This window comes from Ursus maritimus, unplaced genomic scaffold (assembly GCF_017311325.1).
Source record: "Ursus maritimus isolate PB19 unplaced genomic scaffold, ASM1731132v1 scaffold_12, whole genome shotgun sequence".
Classification (NCBI taxonomy): domain Eukaryota; kingdom Metazoa; phylum Chordata; class Mammalia; order Carnivora; family Ursidae; genus Ursus; species Ursus maritimus.
In genome coordinates, this window is record NW_024423564.1 from 23,857,851 (window position 1) to 23,881,620 (window position 23,770).

The 23,770-nt window shown below is 34.3% G+C and overlaps 1 protein-coding gene and 1 long non-coding RNA gene across 3 annotated transcripts in view; both read left to right on the top strand.

The window, feature by feature from the left end:
* The window catches only part of DPYD (dihydropyrimidine dehydrogenase), a 788,358-nt gene that overhangs the window by 573,858 nt on the left and 190,730 nt on the right, over positions 1-23,770 (top strand). For both annotated transcript variants that reach the window (XM_040626997.1, XM_008697678.2), the window contains exons 17-18: positions 2,231-2,351; positions 3,192-3,311. In XM_040626997.1, the coding sequence (XP_040482931.1) occupies positions 2,231-2,351; positions 3,192-3,311 (241 nt within the window). The remainder of the gene's footprint in view (positions 1-2,230; positions 2,352-3,191; positions 3,312-23,770) is intronic.
* LOC121102057 lies at positions 9,301-22,031 on the top strand. The gene is made up of 2 exons (XR_005834104.1): positions 9,301-10,586; positions 21,358-22,031. It is a non-coding gene; the product is annotated as an uncharacterized LOC121102057 (long non-coding RNA).

The following is a 23,770-nucleotide window of genomic DNA, read 5'->3' on the forward strand; positions in this document are numbered from 1 at the left end:
ATGTCTGTCAAGCAAAACTTTACAATTTAAAGAACAGTCATTAATTTTTACAATAATATTAGTCAGAAGTTATTTTTAAAATTCCCAGGTAATCAAATTCTGTTTCAGCTGGGTATGAAGATTAGTTAGCAAGTGGCTTGGCTGAGTATGAAGATAAGAAAAAAATATTTTCTGAAAACCAGGAACCTTACTCATAGAAGTATAGGATGGTCCAATTATGGTATCTCAAATTAGAGACAGATGATTCAAGTAAATAACGGTACCAAGGGACTGTATTTTTTTTTCAAAAACTGAAAAACTTTGAGCAAATTCCAAATTGTTAAACAATGTGTAAAAGGCATTCACTTAAAGTATCCAACTGGTGAGAATGAACAGAAAAAAAGTGTGACAAATGTTCAAGGTAAATTATTAAGACATGGTGGTCAATAGTATCGAAAGTCACTTAGAAGCCTATATCAGATTATTAGTGTTTACTCTATTGGAACAAAATACTATTTTATATTTGTTTCAGTAATTCTTATAGGCTCCCTTCCACGTATTATGCAATTCAAGTGATCTTTAAATTATTGTCAAATTCTATCTTAAAGAGAGCTTTCACAAAGGACATGCAATTCATATCATCTGGAGTTACTGTCATTTCTAGGCTAAGTCCCATGGAAATTCATAACTTAAGAATGAAAGTCACAAAGATGCAACTGCCTTCATAATGCCAATGCAGCGGTTATAAATATTTCATGAACATTGCATGGGCAGGGGCAGATCTCCATTTTCATGAGTTAGAATTTGTACAGCTAAGTCTCCAGATTTTACTATTCATAATGCACAGTATGCCCTGTAGAGTATTCCATATAGTGCTTTTTTAATATTTATGTTTAATGAAGAAATTACTGTCCTGAAAAGAGAACAAACCAAATCAAAGATTTTTTGTTAAAATTATGAGTTTTGCTGAATAGAGATGGTAACAATCAACGGAAATTACCTCATTGCTGTATCTTAGCGCATACACGCATAACTTTTAGAGTAATACAAGATGACAGATCAAGACACATTAAACGTAAGTGAAAAGGTTCTTTCTAAAGGTTATAACATTAGAAATCTCATCTTAAAAGAATTTGAAAGGTTAAAATGCAAAGAGCAACTTTCTTACATATAAAAATATTAATTACAAATGATATACTTGCCTGCTGTTTCATAGTTTAAATATATGTCTGTATTTTTCTGGGTTTTTCTTTTATTCAAAAAACATTTTAACTTGCTAAGATAATATTACCAAGTTCAATAATGAATTGCTATTGCATATTTTAAGGTAATTTATCAAAGTACATTATCAGTACCTGTCAGAATAAATTTTGCACTAAAAGTAATAAAAAAAAAAAGGACTATTGTATGTGTTGAAATCAAAGAACATTGCTACAGCTAAGATATTTTCAGTGGAAAGGATAGGTGATTGCCCTCCAAATGATACTTGTCCCGTGAGAAAATAGAAGCCTGAAAAATCACAGGAAACAGGCACAGGAAAATGTCTATCCCTTGCTTTTAAAAATGAGCGTTTGATAATTTTATTTCATTTTTGTCATTTTGATCAATTCTTTCAAATAGATGAATGTTGAAAAGTGCTTCACAGATCTTGGCAACACTCACAAAAGTAAACTTAAGTTACTGATCAGCTCGTGTAATCCAAGGCTGAATTATTGTGTATTAGCATACGCTATGTATCATAATTAGATTGATAAGGAAGTCACGGATTTTCTTTTGAATATACTTCATCAAGACTAAGTCTTCTAATAATGGAAACAACAGGCTTCGGGTATAATATCATCCACCCAGGAATCAGCAGCTTAAGTATTTTTATTAGTCTTAAGCCAATGAGGTCGCTGGAAATTCTGTAATATTTACCCAAAATACCACCAGAAGTTTATGTTTTACTCCCGGTATTATTTAACTGGTAGTGGAAAACACTTCCATTTGGTTCTTCGTAATTTTATTTTCCAAAGACTCCCTTGAGGAATTTAACCTTTATGTGATGAATTTGCAGTTCACTGGAAGTGTGTTAACCTTAGTTCCCTAATGAATCTAGGTGTAATACTGAGGCGGAATTGAGAAATAGATCATGTAGCTCATTGTCAAGTTGCATTTGTCTTGCACATATCCAGCCTTGCTGTTGTTCCAGTACACATTTGGATCACAATTCCTTAATTACGTTCTATATTTAACGGACCTGTTTGAACAGGATCCAGAGCTGGTACGGAACATCTGTCGCTGGGTGAGGCAAGCTGTTCAGATTCCTTTTTTTGCCAAGTTGACCCCAAATGTCACTGATATCGTAAGCATCGCAAGAGCTGCAAAGGAAGGTAAGAACTAGACTTGTGTCATTTGTCTAGTTATGGAAGTGTGGGCCTGAAGTATGTAGCCATACCACAGTATATCTTTAGCCACAAATATATGTGTCTATCTTTGTTGAGAGTTTAAGAAAAGTACTAAATTGAGCACTTGATATCACAAATGCAGTAGGTTCACACCTGGACTCAAGCTAGTAAATGGACTCCACACTTTGGCCGGGGAAAACAAGGACATTTATAATCTTTCTTGATAAACACCTGCTTCACGCACAAAGAATTAAGAAACAAAACCACGATCACAGCGAACCACTCCAAAATAAATGACCTCGTAATGTAACAATCCAGCAGCAGCATTTGAAACTTTAATGGAGTACAAAACAAAAAGAGACCAGCTTCCACAATATGAAATTTCTTTTGAGTTCCCTTTATATTTGATAGGGTGTAGTGTACCGCCTTAAACATACATCCAATAAATATCTATTGAACACATAATTCATGCAGCGAATGGTTTTATAAATCATGTATGCTGTGCCCTACCCAATGCAAGTTGCATCTTGATTTGCAAGGGTATTGTAAACTACCTGGGAAATAACACCAAATTCAAAACATTTGGCATCTATAAATGTATAATGGCATCTGTATAATAAATGGAAAAATGAATTGATAGGAGTTAAAAATTTTTATATCTAGCATTTTAAGCATAATGGTAGGAATGAAAGTAGTAAAGTCACTTGAGGGAAGGAAATGTTCTCAAGAGGAAGTGTTCATGTTCCTGGGTTGTGTGGGTTTGAATGGCTTTTGACCATTGTCTCTTTAAAAAACCGCAGGTAAATGATGAAGTGTTTTTCATAGGTGGCGCAGATGGTGTTACAGCCACCAACACTGTCTCAGGTCTAATGGGATTAAAAGCCGACGGCACACCTTGGCCAGCAGTGGGCTTTGGGAAGAGGACTACATACGGAGGAGTATCTGGTACGTGTTGCCCTCTTCTTACATTTTGTTTCCTTGAAGGTTGCTGAAAATTCAGAGGTCATGTTGCAAGCAAGTACATCATGTCTTTTATGATCCCAAATTCTTATAACTCCTTCTGGTCAAAATTCCTAATAGTTATGACAGATGGAACATATTGAGTGTGAGGGCTCAAGTGACTGATAACAAAAGTCGAGAGAATATCAAGATAGGGATATGTGTGAATTCTATTCTCTCGTGGTCTACACTCGCCTCAGAATTTCTCATTGTCACAGATGTCTTGTCACTCTCTAGTAAGGGCTAATACCAGTGCCGTCTCAGAGAAAAACAGAAGCACCCTAATGATAATATCTTTTTCAGAGTCTGAATTTGTTTCACTTTTCCTAGAATTTTGAAATCTACCTTCTTCAAAAAATCTTGCTTTTATAACTGTCCCAAACAAATTCTTAAAACCGCGTTTATGGCGTTAGCTGAGAGGCCATTTCAGACCTCACACCTTTGCCTATCTTTTCTCATCATCAAACACTTGCATTTAAAACAGAAGCAGAAGTTTTAATCCCAATATGTCGTTAAGTATCTTTGCCCTGTGCACTCCGTTGCTGTGACAACATGAACTTGGTCTTGCAAAGACAATGCTGTAAGGTTCTGGACTGTACTGGTATGGGGATTAGTCTCCTTGGTGATAGAGGCAGTGGTAAATATACATAATATAGCAGTGTCCCACTGTTTGACAAAAGCATTGCTGAATCAGACCAAAATATGCTTTTGGCAGAGGCTGGGTAGACACAAATAAAACACTATCCATTCTGAGGTACTATATTTTGAGAACATGAAGTGTGTCTATGAGCCATGATTTTTTTAAAAATTATATTCTGCTTTTAATTGACTGCCATTCCCATTCCCACAGTGTCAGAAAGAGGAAAGCTGACGAGAAGCACCTGCTCAGGGTCCAAACACAACTCTCTTTTATCAGGAGCTATCAAACAGAGCCTTAAATATTATTGTAATGCAGGATAACGTGGTCCGCGTTAGCATGTGCAGCAGAAAGAGAGTCAGGAGACTCCAGAGTTGGGCTGTAACGTGCACTATGTTTTCTGTCAGCCCATTTCAATTTTTCCAGCCTGCCATGTTGACAGCAAGAGAATAAAGGAGGTCACAGAGGGTGCTGAACATTAAAAATTAATAAAAGAACTATTGCAGTAGTATTTTATATAAGTAACACCATTCACGTTTTCTCATTTAAGCTGCAATTTCTGAATATTCTCCCATACTGTAACTCAGTCTAATAAAACTACAAAATTACAGCATTAGAAAAAGTCTTTTGTGTTCTAGTCTTTAAGCATACACACACTGGAAATTACAGTGCTACCTGAAAACAAGTTCAGCTATACCTCAGGGCCTGTTAACATTTCCATGAAACTCTATTTCTAAGATTTATAAATTCATATATAAATATTCACTTGGGCTATAAGCTCAGCTAAGCCTGGGTGGAACTTTCATTTTAAACCACAGAAAAGTCCCTAACATTTTTAAGGGCTTGTACCTCATTTCTAATAGGTTCTATATTAAGTCCCTTCACATTAAACAGTCTGTTTTGAAAATAGCCTTTCTCCATATTGACAAAATTGATAGAATTTTTCTCCTTTAAAGCAGTGTTGGCTTTAATTTAAAGGTAATAGAATCTGAAAAGCAGTTTAAACAGGCAATAGTAATATATTTGAGGACAGAAGCAAGTTTTATAACACAGTACCTTCAGAGTGAGTTATAACAAAACCTAGCCCACCAAAACTGTGTTAAATAATAATGGCTTCAAATTTTAGGAATGATGGAAATATCAAAATGGCTAAATACCATTCCTACTTTTATCAAACATGGCTGTCAAGACTTCAAATGCTGCTTCAATGTACAATGTCATACAAAATATGCCAGATATTTTTATAAGATTAAAAAAATTACCACAGCACAGTGCTAATACTTTCCCAAGTATTCTCTCGGAACACTGGAGTGTCTGCTTTTAGAAGAGCAGCTTGAATCGCAGATTTTTTTTTTTTAAGTGAAAGCTGAAAAGTATTCAATTTTGGATAGCCACCTGAAATACAGCACATACTTTCCATTGCCAGGAAAAGTGTTTTTCCCCTTCAGGATTCTCCAGCTCTCTATTCAGTCTTTATTCTTTTTTCTCAAAATAAGATTGCTGCTATTTGACATGAAGGTTTTGTTTTGTTTAAATGGGGAAATAATGAGGTACTTGGGGTACTGCACATACTACAGAAAAATAGTCACATTCTGTAATGTCTTTCTAAAGCATATTAGCTAATAAGGGGTAGTGACTAGCGTTGGGAAGACAGAACCTCAGTCAAGGAATGTCAGTGGAATTATTTCAAACATGATTAGTCTGAATTCTAGAGTACTTTAAAGCAATGTTTTTCAAACTTTGGTTCCCAACTCATGAATGTACTATGGAACCAAGTTAGAGAACTATAATCAACATTTAAAAAATCAAGTAGAACAGAAAAAAATGTCAAAATGCTTTGCACACAGATGGGATAAACATTGGTCAAACATCTTTTTCAGTTATATACGTAATACACACGTGTGTGTGTATATATATATGTATATATGTGTATATTTCTATACTGGGTTGTGATGTAAAATGACTGTTTTATTATGGTTAACTTCAAAAATTCAGGAAGCTACTGATTAGAGGGAGAGCTCTTTATTTGATAAAAGAAGTCATGAAGCCTCCAGAAGTCATCAAATTTACTTCTATTTGTTGCACTTTAAAATTTTTTATCAAGAGCAAGAGATTTCAAGATCTCATCCTCAGCTTTGTTATTTTAGAAACTGCCTTTTTCCAACTCATCCATAGATGATTAGAATCGGGGGGTGGGAGCTGGTGGGGGCAAAACATATGAACCACATTCATAATGGAATGATTTATAAACCTGAATTTCAATTGGAGAAATATCTGGCAAGATTCATGCTCCATGAGTCCATTAAAGGTTGAATTATAAAATTAAAAGTGATTTCATAGTAAGAACAATATCAAAAGTAAGCTTAGTCAGTATTCATAAGGAAGTTTTTCATGAGCCAAGATGGCTAATTAAGCTCTCCACCATACAAATACTTCTGTCTAAATTACCGACTCTTAAGTATCATCATTCCCTACCTTTCTTCTGTAAAGTAGGGACTTTACACTGCAAGTTGTTACCACCTCACTTTCCTTTTTCCGGAATCCATGCAGAAAACTTTTTTTTTTTTATTATCAAACAACAGTTAGTTCATATGTCACCAAACAGTTGAGCAGATTATTGCTGTGTTTTGTTTCTAGCGGGAGATTCCATGCCTTTAATTTCTCTGGAAGAACCACTGATCTCATCAGTAACATTATTTATGAACCCCATCCTTGACTGAATTACTGATTATTTTTCCTAGTTTTAGTTTATTTATTTTTTTCTTTTTTTAGTTTCAAATTTTGACCTTCTTCTTGGCCTTATCCACAAATAATGGAGGAATGTAAAGATAGCCCTTCACTCAGTGATTACTATCACCTAGGTAAATGGCGTCTTCCAACTGTGGTGTGACATTTTCACAGTCAGTCTTCCCTGTGGATAAGATTCTTTGAGATGTGGTTAAGAATGAGTCCTGAATGACATACCCAAAGATACATCTTTCTTGCAATTGACTTCATGAGGATGGTATTTATTAATTTCTAGCTGCTTTAGGGGAAACAGTGATCAAGTATCTTTCAGGGGGTAAATTCATTTGAGGGACTTATTCCTTGTTGTGTTTTAAGTGTCTTTCTGTTGATGGGGGATGGGCATATTTTTGGAGTTTGTTGTGTAATTCCATTATCCTGTATATATTTTGTTTGTTATACATAGAAACACAGACACATACCCACACATAGGGAAAAGATATGAAATTTTTCTGCAGAAGGCACTTTGAAATGATGATGGATGCTTTAGACTCAATTAATTCACTTCCTATAAGCTTGGAAAAAAAAATCGTTGTTTTACATTATTTTATTTACCACGCTTGTTCTATTTACTCAAAAAAGGAAATCTTGTTCTCAATTTCAATTTTGGATGGCTTTTTGAAATTATTGTCTGTGCCAACCTGCTCAGTTAAAACAATAGAACACATTTTATTTGACAGTAATACCTAAAAATTCTAATACTGATTTCTGAATAATTCAACAAAGATGGCCTTCAAGATTTGATCTCTATTTCAGGAACCCAAATTTACTAATTACATATAGGATATTACAGATTTAAGAGAAGATTGTGTATTTCTTAACAAATGACAATGGCATACTCCATAAATGCCCTTATATTCTCAAATAAATAATGAATGATTTGAAATCCAGCTGCTTGGGCTATTAGGCACTGAACTCTGAGTTCTCATAGTTACAAGCCTCCTAAAGGTGCTTTCATTTTAAAATCAATATTTCATGTTCGTGTTTTAAAAAGTTACTTAAGCATGATTATTGGGACCATATAGTGACTCAGCAGTGTTGAACTCAGGTACTGGGCATTACTTAAAAGCAAATTTAATTTAACCCATTCCACTCATGAACTTAAACTTATTTTGATGTATTTATTAGTTTATTTTTGTAAAATGAGGACAATGACAGAACACATAGTAGATTGAAAACCCAAAATTTACAATTTGCTTTGAATAGCTATTTACACACATGCAAGCAACTGAAGATTTTGGCAAGATTACTTTAAGTTCTTACACCATACATTACAATTATATCATAAAGTGCAGTATTGGATTTGTTTTTTTTCTTATGAGGAGCTGTTGTTAATGGGCTGGACTTTTTTTATTGTCAATCACATAATTACTGATGCATAAAATCCTTTTAGAAAAACACGCCTACTCACTGTCATAAAATTTCGACTATCTATTGTCACCATCTTTATCAATAAGAGCTTAGGTTTTAATACTGAAATATCTAAAATAACCTGAAAAATAAAGGTAACATTTAAATGAATAAAAAAAGCACTGATAAATTATGCCAAAAAAGAATAATTAAAAGGAGAACCTTTCACTTTATACTCACTCATCTCTTTTCTTTTTTGTCTGTGTGTGTACAAAATAATGCAAAAAGATATAGTCTATTATTCACATAAATATTCTTAGGCCATCACAAGTTTAACTGATCAAATTATTAAAGACCTTGTTATATAAATATATGTAGTATATTTGCAGAACAGTCAAAGTAGGCATATCAAATAAAGATGCTGAATTACAAATTTCATTATAAATTATCAGTTTGGTTGAGAGAAGCTCACCATTAGAAGTATTCTCATTTAAATCAAGCTCATTTGAATATATTCATGTACAGATTGACAAAGAATCCCCTTTTGCATTATATTGCCTTTCCTGGAGCCCGAATTTTACACTGTTTGGCTGTCGTTGGTCTGTTCAGGAGATCAGAGCCCTAATAATAGATTTTTGACGGTGAGCTCGCCTGCTACCTGCCCTACACAAATCCTCACTGTTCATGTTTGCTTCATGGCAACAAAGCAGACAGAAGGAAAATGCCAAGTGCTGAGTTTGAGGTACAGCCTTGCCTTGGCTTGACATTTCAGCAGAATAGCAGTTTATGAGATGCATAATTTTTCATCTGGGACTCAGCTGCCATATTCATAGACGCTTACAGCTCATCGACGGACTGGAGCAAGGGCAAAGGTTTAAAGCATAGATCAAGGTCTACATCCTTTCCTTAGGTATTTTAAAATAACTATTGTCCTGCAGATAAATGGTAAAATCAAAAAGTATTTAAGAGCCAACACATTCATGGCCATGTGGATATTATATATGTTTCCTTTTATTCAAAATTAGGAAAATAAATTCATGTCTATATCACCTCCTAAGAAAATATTCGATAGACTTTGTAAACCAAAGGACTCTGACAAGCATAAAAGAAAACTTACCTTTGCAGCAGTGCTAATGAATTATTAAATTTCTTTCCTCTGTATGTGTATGTGTGCGTGTGCGTGTGTGTGTGTGTGTTTTCCATAAAGAATGACTTCAAGCTTGAAATTAATCAAAAAATGTTCTATTATGAAAGTAAAACTAAGGAGTATTGTGTCACTGTTTGAGATTGAATTTAAATATTCACAGATTCATGCATATCTACTGTACTAAAAAATCAGTGTAGGTACACGTCAGTGACTGTTTAATTTAGAACTACACATCTCTGTAAGCTTCAGAAACAGTTCACCATGTCACCGTCTCATACAGAACAATGGTACAGTACATTGGATTAATTAAAGAAGCCCTTGCAGAGAACTGAGTTCTCAGTATGTCAAGATTTCAGTTTTATGTTAAATATTTTCTAAAGGCCAGACCCTTAAATCTCAGGGGCTGTACCAAGCAGTGAGCTGTGAATTTAACCATAGGCTAACTGCTAATGATAAGGAAAAGAGTCCTAGTTGAGGCAGCTGTAATACAGTCATTGGATTAGGCTATCAATCACTCAGCTCCCTAAGGAAAAGGGGAAGAAGACCAAACGGTGAAAAGGGAAATTAGGAAAGGAGGGCATGACTAGAATGAGATTCCTCACCATCCTTAACCATTCCTCGGCTTAAATCCCCAAGCATTAGACCAAACTCCCCAGCATTGCCCAGACTATAAAGCCAACACATTTATCCCTAACATCGAGAGAACTATCAAACTGTCATTGGCTCTCAGAAGCTGAATATCTTAAAACCTGATAGAAGCAAATGCCTGATTACATAATCAAAATTAGATTAACCCTTAATTTTTGGACTTATGATTTATACGTACAATTATTTTATGTGTAAGGATTTATGTATGTTGTCAAGGGAAATATTCTTATTTACCTTCTAATCTGGAGCCAGTTTTAACTTATAGAAAGCCCTGTTGTGAGGTGAGATTCTGGTAGATCAGTGGTTCTCAAACTTCAGTGTGCCCCAGACCCTGGAGGACTCATTAGAATACAGGTTGTTGTGCTCCTACCTGAGAGGTCTGGGAAGGCCTGAGAATCCACATTGAACGGTAAATGAAGAAAGGTTAGTGTCATTGAGTATTTTGATTTGAGATCTTATCTCCAAAATAGTGCCAAAAGATTAATCAGTGGTAAAATCCAAGAAACATGGTATTCCAGACACAAATTTAGAATCTCTGGCCACAGCTAAGTCTCTGAAACAAATTGTGACAAATAGGATCAGAATTCATTCTTAAGAAAAGTAGTAGAAGAGGTGCCTGGTGGCTCAGTCAATTAAGCTTCCGCTTTCAGCTCAGGTCATGATCCCAGGGTCCTGGGATCAGCCCTACATTGGGCTCCCTGCTTAGTAGGAAGCCTGCTTCTCCCCCTCCCTCTGCTGCTACCCCTGCTTGTGCTCTCTTTCTCTCTGTCAAATAAATAAAATCTTTAAAAAAAAAGAGAGAGAACAGTAGTAGAAAACAGTATTTGAGTGTTCAGAATAGAAAGAATATGTCACTCCATTTAAAATTAAATGTTTCCCATTATAAAATAAATAAGTCATGGAGATGAAAAGTACAGCATAGGGAATATATTCAATAATATTGTAATAACATTGTATGATGACAGATGGTGACTGCACTTATGGTGGTGAGCGTTGAGTAATGCATAGAATTGTCAAATCACTATGTGGTACATCTGAAACTAATATAACATTGTATATCAACTATACTTCAAAAATGAAAAAATTTTTAAGAATTAAAGTTGAATACAAACCATGTTATGCAAAGAAAATCCATTCTAAGTGCCACTAAGTAGTCCTTTGGAAAGGAAACAGGTGTCAGAGGCAGACGAGGGTAAAATTAAGCTCATGATTGTGCAATACCATGTTTTTCTTCTAACATATTGAATAGTAACAGTTCTCTCCCAGAACAAACACTTACATATCAATGAATGTAGTTATTTCCTCAGACTCTTAAACTGTAGGAGACAGCAGTATTGGTAGCCTCCTGCTTTTGTCTCATCCTTTATGTTTTGCCTGTCATCCCCATACAGTGGCATCCTTTTTATCAGTAGAAGGGAAGGGATAACCAATGTCGTGGGGAGAAGCTGTTTCAATGCAGTGTCCTTGCCATTAGCATAGTTATACTACACACTGAGAGTCTTCCAAAGTTACGTTTATAGACTGTTGGTAATACTGTTTGTCAATCATAGAAGCTTCCTGCAGTTTTCCTGAATGAAAGAGTGTCCTGGTAAGCAGCCCCAACAATTTAATACTATCTGAATCCCTGATAGCATATTTTACCCCAAATTCTAAAAGGTCTTTAAGTGTGGGGCATAGTGCATTCTCAAGAGACCCATCCAGTGTCTGATGCTCAAAGGTGCAGACTGCCCAGATGACACAGGACTGATGATAAAGGAAGGATCATACTAGAGAAGGTAACGGAATCTGGTCAGGCCAGCTTAACTTCACTTGCTATGCATTTGTAGAGTCTAATACTTTGATTCAATGTGTGTAAGGATTTTATACCCATTATTTTAGTGTTCTTCAAATTTTTATGCCCACGAATACCCCACATTTAAAAAAATATAAATTATGTACTCCTTACCCATTTTAAGTCAACCTTACAAATTTTAGCCATAAGTTTAAGTGATAATAAAAGACATAGTCTCCCACATTCTGCAAATATTAATTCTTAAGATGGAATGGCTACATTATTCTTTTAAATAAACCTAATAGAGTCTCAATAGCACGGTGACTTTATACTCATCATGACTCATTTAAAAATACATAAACAGGCTTGAAATAATAGTTGAAAGTTTTACATAATTTTTTCCATTGAACTAGTATTTCCAGTCAACTTCCTCACCAAATTTTATCCTGTTTTCATTTAAGTTTGAACATCTTTTATGGATTGCCCTATAGAATTTCTCTTTAACAAAATGTATGTCTATAATATGACATTTATATTTTTTAAATTTCTAGGTTAAGGCTTTAATGGTAATTTTTCTTCCGTATTGTTCTAATTGACAATTTATACTTTATCATAATATAAATTCATTATAAATAATGATAATTATTCAACATAAAAGTAAATTTTATTGGAAATACACTTCTTGAGGAAAATATAGCTTCTTAAAAACAATTAAATCATATATTTCTTATTGATGCACATTTTTCCTAAAAATGACAGGATTGGCATTATTCTATTCTACTATTGTTTTTTGGATATGAATATTGAAAATCTTTGTTCATCTAAATAATTAAAGGGGACTGCAAAGAGTTTTATTATACTCACTTAATCCAAATCTTTGAACACTTTCCACATCATAAACTAAAAGTTACTTAGCAATCTTCACCAAACACAATTAGGCAATTTGATGAGCTCCTCTTTCAGTTTTGATGAAGAAGTAACTTGGAAGTCACCTGACTGTCAAAAATATTTGTTACCCAATCATAAATCACTTCTTTAAAACCAAAACCAATAGTTTGAATTATCATTTTGTTTGATACCCCAGAATTTTTACTGTTGAGCAATATGTCATTATAATATTTGAGATCATTGAGAAATAAGCTTTTTTTTCCCAAGATAGAAAGGACTGTTAAGACATAAGAGTTGGAAATAAAAGAATCAGCATATTTTAACTACTCTTTCTCAGGCATACAAAATTTAAGATAAAATAAAAAATATAAGATATAATATAATGGAAATCAAGGATCTAGAAAATGATTCCCTAAGATTAGTTTGCCCATGGGATACTTACTTGCATAAGAAGTGCAACACTGGATATACATCCTTCTTTGAGAAGACCACTAGGTTAGTTCATCTAATCTTCACACAACCTTATGACAACAAAGCAGTACCTTGGTTTTCCTTTTTATGTCAATTTGACTATGTTTCTTAAAATAGCACCAGTAATTTTAAGTAAATTTTCATGCATGGGCTAATAAATCTCAGTATATATATAAGTTAATATGTGCTAGTGGTAGCATTTGAAATTTTATATTGCCAGACTTTTGTGTTACCGGCAAAATCAGTCAGCATTTCTGCACTCCTCAGCACTGGCTATTCAAACAATGAGTAGCAGCTATATAGGAATATCAGGGCCTTTGAATAATATGATCTTTATTTGCCCAGCACCATATTGAACACTTTATATGCATTCTTATATAAATAACTCTATGATGCAGACATCACTGGCCCCATTTTATAGCTTTAGAAGCTCAAACTCCAGATGGTTAAGCAACTTGCCAAAGTTTACGTAGCCAGGACATGTCATAGTTTGGATTCAAACTCAGATCTGTCTCCAAAGATGAACTGCTAGTCATTTTCATAAATGTCTTAATCCAATATCTGCCATGATAAGTCTCTGTCTACATGTAATATACTCATTAAATTCTAATAGGCTATGAATGTCATTTACTAATGCAACATTTATTCTATCTGGATTTGAAAATCTGTGAATGTACTCTTCTGTGACCATTGTCAAAATCATGGCCTTATTATCTGTATCACTCCATCACTATATTGGAAAATTGAGCAAGGAGGTGAATTAGGGAAAAATTCTTTAATTCCTTCCAAAGAACAAAAAAATGACAGGAAGCATTCAGGCATTTTTCTTAAAGTGTAAACATGCAGCGTTTGCTTGAAGTGAAGCTGTCATCAATTCAGCAATAAATAACCTTATTTCTTACTGACTTAGATAAACTGTATGAGGGCTTGGTCCAACTCTGATACTGAGAAAAAACTTTGGGTGTCTTTTTTAATTTCTTCTTTCTAATCTTCAGTCGGTTACAAATGACCATGTGTTCCTGCAACTGTCTCACCTTCTTTTTGGACAGATCCATCTTTTTCCCCAGCAGCAGTGTCCTCTCCTTTATAATTTCAACTGAGCTTGCAAAAAGCACCACTAAGTAATTCAGAGATACTACTTTTTCATTAGGTGGGGAGAGAGAGAAGGACGTTTTGAAGGTGGCGAGGTGAGGAAGAAATTGGACCAAAAACCCTTGCAAAGCCCCTTCTGAAAGGGAAAAAAAGGAAACTGCACCATTTCTCACTTTCCCTCATTTAAAACAAAACAATATAAAATATAGATAAAATTAAATTAAAATAAAATAAGAAGATGAAACTCTTTTAGCACACACCTGGCATGATATGATATGAGAAATTTTGATCGGTTTAACTTAATTTGAAAAGTGTATAGATCAGAAGTCAAGAGTTCAAGGAATGCTTCTAAATTGCTCTCAGTTCATTTAACACATCTGGTTAATGACAGACCTGTTTGGATTATAAGCTTCTTAAAAGTAGGAGCCATTCCTGTTTCTTCATGATCTCCTCTAAAGCCTAGGAAAGGCATAGACACATTGAGACACGAAAGACACACCTTTTGATCCTTAATATTTAGCTGTGTATAACTGAGAAGGTTTGGGAAATGATACTACCTCTTAATCTCTGACATCCAACTTGACTTGCTGGTGAACTTTTGGTAACTGAGTAAGAAATTTTAACTAACAGAATATAGGCCATCTTATGATATATTCAAAGTGCTGAAAGGAAAAAAATTGCAGCCAAGAATAGTCTATCCAGCAAGGCCATCATTCAGAATAGAAGGAGAGAGAAAGAGTTTCCTGGACAAACAAAAGTTAAAGGAATTTATGACCACTAAACTAGCCCTACAAGAAATGTTAAAGGGGACTCTCAGTGAAAAGTAAAGACCGTAAGCAAGAGTAAGAAAAGTAGGAAACACAAAAGCAGTAAAAATAAGTATATCTGTAAAAATCAGTCCAGGGACTCACAAAATAAAGCAATGTGTAAAGTATGACACCATACACCTAAAACACCAGGGGGAGAGGAGTAAAGAATGGGTTCAAACTTAAGCAACCATCAACTTAATATAGACTGCTATATACAGAAGATGTTATATACAAACAGAATAGTAGCCACAAATTAAAAACCAGTAATAGAGATGCAAAAAAAAAAAAAAAAAAAAGAGAGAGAGAGAGAAAGGAATCCATCTATATCACTAAAGAAAGCCAACTAAGCATGAGAGAAGAGAGCAAAAGAAGAAAGAAGTAGAGAAAAACTACAAAATAACCATAAAACAAGTAACAAAATGACAATAAATACATATCTATCAATAATTACCTTGAGGGTAAATGGACTAAGTACCCTAATCAAAAACATAGGATGACAGAATGGGTAAAAAAATAAGACCTACAAGAGACTCATTTCAGACCTAAAGACACAGGAAGGTTGAAAGTGAATGGATGGGGAAGCATTTATCCATGCAAACGAATATGAAAAGAAAGCTGGGGTAGCAACACTTATATTGGACATAATAGACTTTTAACAAAGACTGTAGCAAGAGATAAAGAAGGACACTATATCATTAAGGGGACAGTCCAAAAAGAAGATATAACAATTGTAAATATTTATGCACCCAACTTAGGAGCACCCAGGTACTTAAAACAGTTAATAATAAACATAAAGGAGGTATTCAACAGTAATACAATAATAGTAGGGAATTTAACACCCCACTCACATTGATGGACAGATCATCCAAACAGGAAATCCACAAGGAAATGGTGGCTTTGAATGACACACTAGAACAAATAGATTTAACAGATAGGTTCAGAACATTCCATCCAAAAATGGCAGAATATACATTCTTTTCAAGTGCACATGGAACATTCTCCAGAACAGATCACATATTACACCACAAAACAAGTCTCAACAAACTCAAAAAGATCAAAGTCATATGCATCTTTTCTGACTGCAGTGCTATGAAACTAGAAATCAACCACGAAGAAAAAATAGGGGGAGAGGTTAAATAAGATGCTACTAAAGAATGAATGGTTCAAACAGGAAATCAAAGAGGAAATCAAAAAGTACATGGAGACAAATGAAAATGAAAGCACAACATTCTAAAATCTTTACTATGCAGCAAAAGTAGTTTGAAGAGGGAAGTTTATAGCAATATAAACCCACCTCAAGAAGCAGGAAAAATCCCAAATAAACAACCTAACCTTACTTCTAAAGGAGCTAAAAAAAAAGAACAAACAAAACCCAAAACCAATAGAAGAAGGAAATAATAAAGATTAGACCAGAAATAAATGAAATAGAAACAAAAAAACAGTAGAACCTATCAATGAAACCAGGAGCTGGTTCTCTAAAAAGATCACAAAATTGATAAAGACTCCCAAAAAGAAAGAGAGGGAGAGAGAGATAACTTAGGCAAAATTGGAAATGAAAGAGGAGAAATAATAACCAGCACCACAGAAATACAATTTTAAGAGAATATTATGAAAAATTATATGTGAACACATTGAACAATTTGGAAGAAATGGATAAATTCCTAGAAACATATAACCTCCCAAAACTGAGTCAGGAGAAAATAGAAAATCTGAACAGACCTGTTACTAGCAATGAAATTGAAGCAGTCATCAAAAAACTCCCAACAAACAAAAGCCCAAGACCAGATGCTTCACAGGTAAATTCTACAAACATTCAAGGAAGAGTTAATATCTGTTCTTCTCAAAGTATTCCAAAAAAAAATAGAAGAAGGAAAACACAAATTCATTCTACAAGGCCAGCATTCTCCTGATACCAAAACCAAATAAAGACACTATAAAAAAGAGAACTACAGGCCAATATCTCTGATGAAATAGGTGCAAAAATCCTCAACAAAATATTAGCAAACCGAATCCAATAATACATTAAAAACATCATTCACCACAGTCCAGTGGGATTTATTCCCAGGATGCCATGGGTATTTCAGTATTTACAAATGAGTCAACATGATACAGCACATCAACAAGAGAAAGGATCAAAGCCATATAATATTTCAGTAGACACAGAAAAAGCATATGAAAAGGTACAACATCGCTTCATGATAAAAACTATCAACAAAGTGGTTTGGAGAGAACAAAACTTAACACAAAATAAAGGCCACAGATGATAAACCCACAGCTAATATCATCCTCAGTGGAGAAAAACCGAGGGCTTTCCCCCTAAAGTCAGGAACAAGACAAGGATGTCCACTCTTACCACTTATATTCAATATAGTACTGGAAGTCCTAGTCACAGCAATCAGAGAAGAAAAAGGAATAAAAGCTATCCACATTGGCAAGGGAAACATAAAACTTTCACTATTCACGGATGACATGATACTATATATAGAAAACCCTAAAGACTCTACCAAAAACCTACTAGAACTGATAAATGAATTTAGTAAGTTTGTAGGATACAAAATTAAAATACAGAAATCCATTGCATTTCTATACACTAACAAGCAATGGAAAGAGAAATTAGGAAAGCGATCCCATTTATAATTACACCAAAAATAAAATACCTAGGAATAAACCAACCAAAGAGGTGAAAAACCTGTACTCTGAAACAACTATAAAACATCGATGAAAGAAATTGAAGAGAATGTCTACAAATGGAAATATATTCCACGCTCATGGATTGGAAGAACAAAAATTGTTAAAATGTCCGTACTCCCCAAAGCAATCTTCAGATTTAATGAAATCCCTATTAGAATACCAAGCTTTTTTCACAAAACTAGAACAAACAATCCTAAAATTTATATGGAATCACAAAGATCCTGAATAGTCAAAACTTTCATCTTGAAAATGAAAAAACTTGAGATATCATACTCCAGATTTCAAGTTGTACTACAAAGCTGTAGTAATCAAAACAGTACAGTACTGCACAAAAAGAGACACATAGATCAATGGAACACAATAGAAAACCCAGAAATAAACCCTCAATTAATCTTTGACAAAGGAGGGAAGAAAAAGCCATGGGAGAAAGACAGTGTCTTCAACAAATGGTGTTGGGAAAACTATATGGCCACATGCAAAAGACTGAAACTGGATCACTTCCTTACACCATACACAAAAATAAATCTGAGGTGAATTAAAGACCTAAATGTGAGACCTGAAACTATAAAATCCTAGAAGAGAACATGGGCAGTAATGTCTCTGACATTGGCCATAGCAACATTTTTCTAGATACGTCTCCTGAGACAAGGTAAATAAAAGCAAAAATAAAGTGTTGGGACTACACCAAGATAAAAACTTCTGCACAGCAGAGGAAATGATCAACAAAACTAAAAGACAGCCTACTGAATGGGAGAAAATATTTGCAAATAACATATCCGATTAAGGGTTAGTTTCTAAAATATATAAAGAACTTATCAAACTCAACACCCCAAAACCAAATAATCCAATTAAAAATTGGGCAGAAGACATGGACAGACATTTCTCCAAAGAAGACATACAAATGGCCAACAGACACTTGAAAAGATGCTCGACATCACTCATCATCACGGAAATCAAAACTACAATGAGATATCACTTCACACCTGTCAGAATGGCTATAATCAAAAAACATAAGAATCAAGTGTTGGCAAAGATGTGGAGAAAAAGGAATCCTCTTGCTCTGTTGGTGGGAATGCAAACAGGTGCAGCCACTGTGGAAAACAGTATGTAGATTCCTCAAAAAATTAAAAATAGAACTACCCTATGAACCAGTAATTACACTACAGGGTATTTACCCAATGAATACAAAAATACGAATTCAGAGGGATACATGCATCCCTATGATTATTGCAGCATTATTTACAGTAGCCAAACTATAGAAGCAGCCCAAGTGTCCATCAATAGATGAAAGGATACAGAAATATATATATATATACACACACACACACACACACAAACAATGGAATATTATTCAGTCATAAAAAGAATGAAATCTTGCCATTTGCAACAACACGGATGGAGCTAGAGAGTATAATGCCAAGTAAAATAAGTCAGTCAGAGAAAGAAAGATGCCATATGATTTCATTCATTTGTGGAATTTAAGAAATAAGACAAGTGAACAAGGGGGGGATAAAAGAGATAGAGAAACCAAAAAACAGACTCTTACTATAGAGAACAAACAAATGGTTTCCAGAGGGGAGGTGGGTCAGGGGATGAGTGAAATAGGTAAAGGGGATTAAGAGTACACTTGTCATGATGGAGTAATGTGTAGAATTGTTGAATCACTACATTGTATACCTAGAACCAATATAAATAACACTGTATGTTCACTATACTGGAATTAAAATTAAATATTTAATAAAAAAATAATATAGGCCATTTTACTAGGTACTAGATGCTAAGAGTTTTTCATGTGTTATGTTGTTTGATCAGTACAACAACCTGATCAGTTGGTCACATTTATTTACCTGTTTTACTGAAAAAGAAACTGAGGTACAGAAAAGTCAAGTAAATTCTGTAATGTCACGCAGCTTGTATCCAGATATATTGGGATTCTTGCTATCTGGCTCTTAATATTATGAATTTAACCACTATGTTATAGTTACTTCCCCACCCCTGTTCATTCTGTATTAATTTACTCTATTATGCTTTTGTAATATTCTCAACATATTGTAGGATGAAAATATCAAGAGACCCACTTTTGTATTTCTTAAACAAAAAATATCAGCCTGAAAATAATCTATGAATATAGCACTAAGATTAATCACTGTTTAAAAAAAATTCACAGGAATGACAGGTCACAATTACACTGTAAGTGGTCTAGTAAACCTCCCAGTATTCCTATTAACCTCTGGGTTTCATGCATTTCTCATATTAATATACTAAGAAATAGCACAAAGAAACATATGTACTTTTCAAGGGAGATGCCAAAGGTTTAATGGATCAAATTGTTTCTGGATTTTCGTTCACTAGTTCCAAATGTTTGGTCTTTTACTTTAGTGTAGTGGAATATTAAAATGGAATTATAAATTTCTCTATTAAATAGTGTAAAATAAAAACATATTAGAAATGAATTGAGCTAACAATAATAGTTTGAGTGGTTGAAATATCTTTTGCTTTAGCCTTTCTAGTTCCCTAAAGCCTTGTTTTAATAGCAAGTTTATACTAGATGAGAATATGGTAACTTTTTTGTAGAAATTATGTGTATGTGTACGTGTGTGTTTTTATATTTGTTCCTTGTACATTATTCTAAATCATTCCCAAAGGCTTTTCTTTAGTTTTACCATTTTTATAGGTTTATAATATAAACCTATAAGTAGGGATCACCAGGGTCTTTAGTGTGATAATAGTCACCTAAGGAGATTATTAAGTAAGCTCATCCTGGGCTCAGAGAGTATCTAATTCAGTAGATCTGCGATGAGACTAGGATTGTATATGATGTTTTTTCCTCAAGAATCTCAGGATTCTGATACCCATTGACCTTCAATCTTCAGTTCTCATCTTAGGGGTGGGGGGATTCTAATACGGAGAATGCCACCATTATAAGACATAATTTATATAATAAAAATTTGAGGTATTTATTTTTTGAGAAGGAATTGAACCAATTATATAGGTTGAACCAATTCATAGGTTAACTGTAGTCAATGATCATTCTCATTTTAGTAATTAAAATGTAGTAACTTAGATTTTAAATGAGTAGACCCTCAGGTGGACTCTCTAAAATCCTCACTCAAATATATGAAGATAGAAGGAGTATAAAATATATATGAAGATATAAGAAGTATAAAAAATTTCAAAGAAACAACAAAATGTTTACTTCTCATTTAGTTGGTTGTCATAATTGTCAAGCAATTTTCACTAACTTTCTATTTGGTGAGCTTCATTGATGGGTATTAAACTTTGGGTGATGGGGTGTATCATAAAAAACCCTTCTTGGGTGCCTGGATGGCCTAGTCACTTGAGCACTGGACTCTTGATTTTGGCTTAGATCATGATCTCAGGGTTGTGGGATCAGCCCTGCTTCAGGCTCCATGCTCAGTGGGAAGTCTGCTGGAGATTCTCTCTCTCTTCCTCTCCCTCTGCCCCTCCTCTTTCTCTCAAATAAACTCTAAAAGCACTTCTTTGCCACTCCTAGTTCCTGACCAGGTATTTTTGAGAATATGTATAGGATTGGATGTATCAAAAGAGCTATTTTTTTTAAAGATTTTATTTATTTATTTGACAGAGATAGAGACAGCCAGCGAGAGAGGGAACACAAGCAGGGGGAGTGGGAGAGGAAGAAGCAGGCTCCTAGTAGAGGAGCCTGATGTGGGGCTCGATCCCAGGACCCTGGGATCACGCCCTGAGCCGAAGGCAGACGCTTAACGACTGAGCCCCCCGGGCGCCCCCAAAAGAGCTATTATTATAAGAATCTTTTTGAGAAGTGGTTAATTTTTTTTTACCTACACTGGGAGTAGATAAAAACAGAGTCAAGAAGCACTTAAACACTTTTATACCTGTTTTAAGGCAAACAGGATTGCTATTGTTCCAGTGCCATAGGATAGACTCTAGAATGAATGAAGACCTTATATCTTTCTCTCTCTGTGAGGGTTAGCAAGGGGTAGCTAGAGGCAATGCCTAATGCTTAAGAGCTCTAATCCTCATAAGCTAAGATCTTCAAGTAAAATTAGAGGCTCCAAGATTCCTAGTATCTGTTCCCTGGGAATTATGTAGTTTTACATGTATTCCATCTGTACAGAGTGTCAGATCAAAGCAAGGAGAAAAAGATAAAACTTTCCTGCTTTAATCTCACAAAGTCCCATGGCCTGCAAGATTCCGCCAATTTGGCTTTGAAATGTGAACATGAACATTATGTCTACCTTTAGTCCTGAAGAGGGGATTTGCCCAACCAAGCAGACAATAAAAGCAAGGGGCAATTCACGAGATGAGAAGATACAGAGTGGATAGGGAAATGGTCAAAAAAAAAAAAAAAAAAAGAAAAAGAAAAACAAGAAAAACCGTAAAGAAGCAAAAATACAGTAGCACAAAAAATCCACATTGCTGTTACGACAGAGCAAAATTGAAGCCGTGGAAACTTGAATCAGTGTTGCGAAAGATAGACTTAGGAATCTCTCTAAAAATATACAGAAACAGGACAGAACAATTAAAATCATGAAAGGGAAGGTGATGGACATATACAGACAACCCAAAAAGGAATTCGTGATGAAGGTAGCAGGATGGGAGTGGGGCAGCAGACAATAAAAGAAAAAAACAGTAATACCTAGCATTTTACTGAGCACTTGCCATGGTATCGGTCACTATTCTAGCTCACTTCCTGTATCGTAACTGCTTTAATAGGCATTTTCCAGATGTTAATTAATAATGAAAGACAAACATTTTAGGTCATTTTTTTAACTTTTCTGAATTAATATGAAATTCCATTAGAAAGAAGTCACTGATAACCAGAACAGTACAGAGACCTTTAGCTAGCACATTCTGCAAAATATTTTGAATTGCAGGATTATGTAGATAAAATTAGGCTAGCCACAGATACAGTCTCAGCAACACTAAATTCCAGAAAGAAACAGAGCAGTATGAATTTTTAGGAGAAAAGGTAATCATACATCCAAGCTGATAATTAATGCATCGATTCAGGACAAAAATTCTCAGATACACAAGGGCTCGGAAAATACAACATATCATTTTTTAAAAATATTATTGAAGATATATGTACTAAATAACTGAGTAATAAATTACAACAGTGGTTTTCAAATTGTGGTTTCTGGACCAGCAGCAAGCATCACCTGGGAACTTATTAGAAGCACAAATTTTTCAGGGCCAACCCCAGACTTACTAAATCAGAAGCTCTGTAGTTTGGGGCCCAGCAGTCTGTTTTAACAAGCCCTCCAGGTGATTCTGATGCATGCGAAAGTATGAGAACCATTGAATTAAATTAATGAATTCAAGAATTAGAAGGCATTCCATTTATGTTACGCTTTTTAAAAAATTAACCTTATATTTAGGCCAAAATTATGATTAGAAATTGAGTTTTGAAACTGAATGCCTGTGTCAGAAATTAATCCTGAAAAAAAAGCCACAAATATTTACAAAATTTTAAAATGAAATAACTTAGATTTAAGTCCTAGATTCTTTTAATAAAGAGCAATTTATGAGAAACAACAAAAGTAGGTAGGTGGGTAGGGGATTCAGGTGTGCAAAATTTCTTATACTAAATAGGAGATTTTTTTAAAGTCTCACTCTTGACTTAGATAATTTTCAAAAATATAGGTTGAAACAGCCTTTTGGAAAACTTAAGATAACTATTATTTGAAAGAGTAAAAATTGTAAAAGGATATATACTATATACTTATTTGTAATTCTCTATTTTTTTAATGTCTTAGGATCTATAATTATGACCCTCTTTCATTTCTGATACTGGTTAATTGGTGCACTCTTTCTTTCTTTCTTTCTTTTTTCCTTGATTGGTCTAGTTAAAAGTTACTAATTTTATTGATCTTTTCAAAGATCCACCTTTTGGCTTTCTGATTTTCTCTGGCTTTTGTTCATTTTCTTTTTTCATTGCTTACCTCTGTTGTTTCCTTTTTCTACTTGTTTTGGACTTACTTTGCTCCTCTTTCTAGATTCTTAGGGTAGAAAGTGGACATATAGATAATTGACTTAAGCCTTTTCTTTTCTTTTTCAATTTGAAAGTGGTCACTTATTACCTGGCCAGATTACAAAAATAATCATGGTAGATAC